Source organism: Seriola lalandi, unplaced genomic scaffold (genome assembly GCF_002814215.2).
Source record: "Seriola lalandi dorsalis isolate HSWRI2012SDOR001 ecotype SW California unplaced genomic scaffold, Sedor1 jcf7180001961758, whole genome shotgun sequence".
NCBI lineage: Eukaryota > Metazoa > Chordata > Actinopteri > Carangiformes > Carangidae > Seriola > Seriola lalandi.
Window position 1 is genome coordinate 1 of NW_019432427.1, and position 629 is coordinate 629.

Below are 629 nucleotides of genomic sequence, written 5' to 3' on the forward strand. Positions count from 1 at the left end.
TGTTTGACTGGAGGGGAATCTCTCTGATTGGCTGCCTGGTTCAGATGCACTTCATTCACTTTGTTGGAACTTTCCAGTGCACTTTACTGGCGTGGATGGCATTGGACCGCTACTTCGCCATCTGCACGCCACTCTACTACCATGAAGGCATGGCACTACAGAGGTTTCTCAGGTTTATGATCCCACCTGTGATCAGAAACATCCTCATAATCACAGCGTTTGTGAGTCTTGCAGGGCCCTTGTCCTTCTGTGCTTCTAATGTGATAAATCACTGTTTCTGTGAGCACATGGCCTTGGTGGAGCTGGCCTGTGGAAGCACCACCATTAACAACCTGGTGGGGTTACTGGCTGTGTTCCTCATCCCTGTGGCCGACTTCATCTTCATCGCTGCCTCTTATGTGGTGATATTCAGGTCTGTGCTGAAGTCCGGCAGATCAGGTTTCAAAGCTCTTGATACTTGCATCACCCACATTGTGGTCATCAGCATCAGCCTGACTGTGGCGCTTACTGCTTTCCTTTCCTACCGGATCAGAGTTGGTCTTCCTGCCGCTAGTCAGGTTTTCTTCAGCACCATGTACCTGCTGTTCCCAAGCTGCTTCAACCCGATCATCTACGGCGTCAGAACCACA

General features: G+C 50.4%; 1 protein-coding gene across 1 annotated transcript; it reads left to right on the top strand.

The window, feature by feature from the left end:
• Positions 1-8: 8 nt before the first annotated feature.
• On the top strand, positions 9-623 carry LOC111669419 (olfactory receptor 52K1-like; the record flags this gene model as incomplete). The annotated part of the gene is made up of 1 exon (XM_023425744.1): positions 9-623. A coding segment is annotated over one exon (615 nt), but the record flags the coding sequence as incomplete, so codon positions are not given.
• Positions 624-629: the final 6 nt, after the last annotated feature.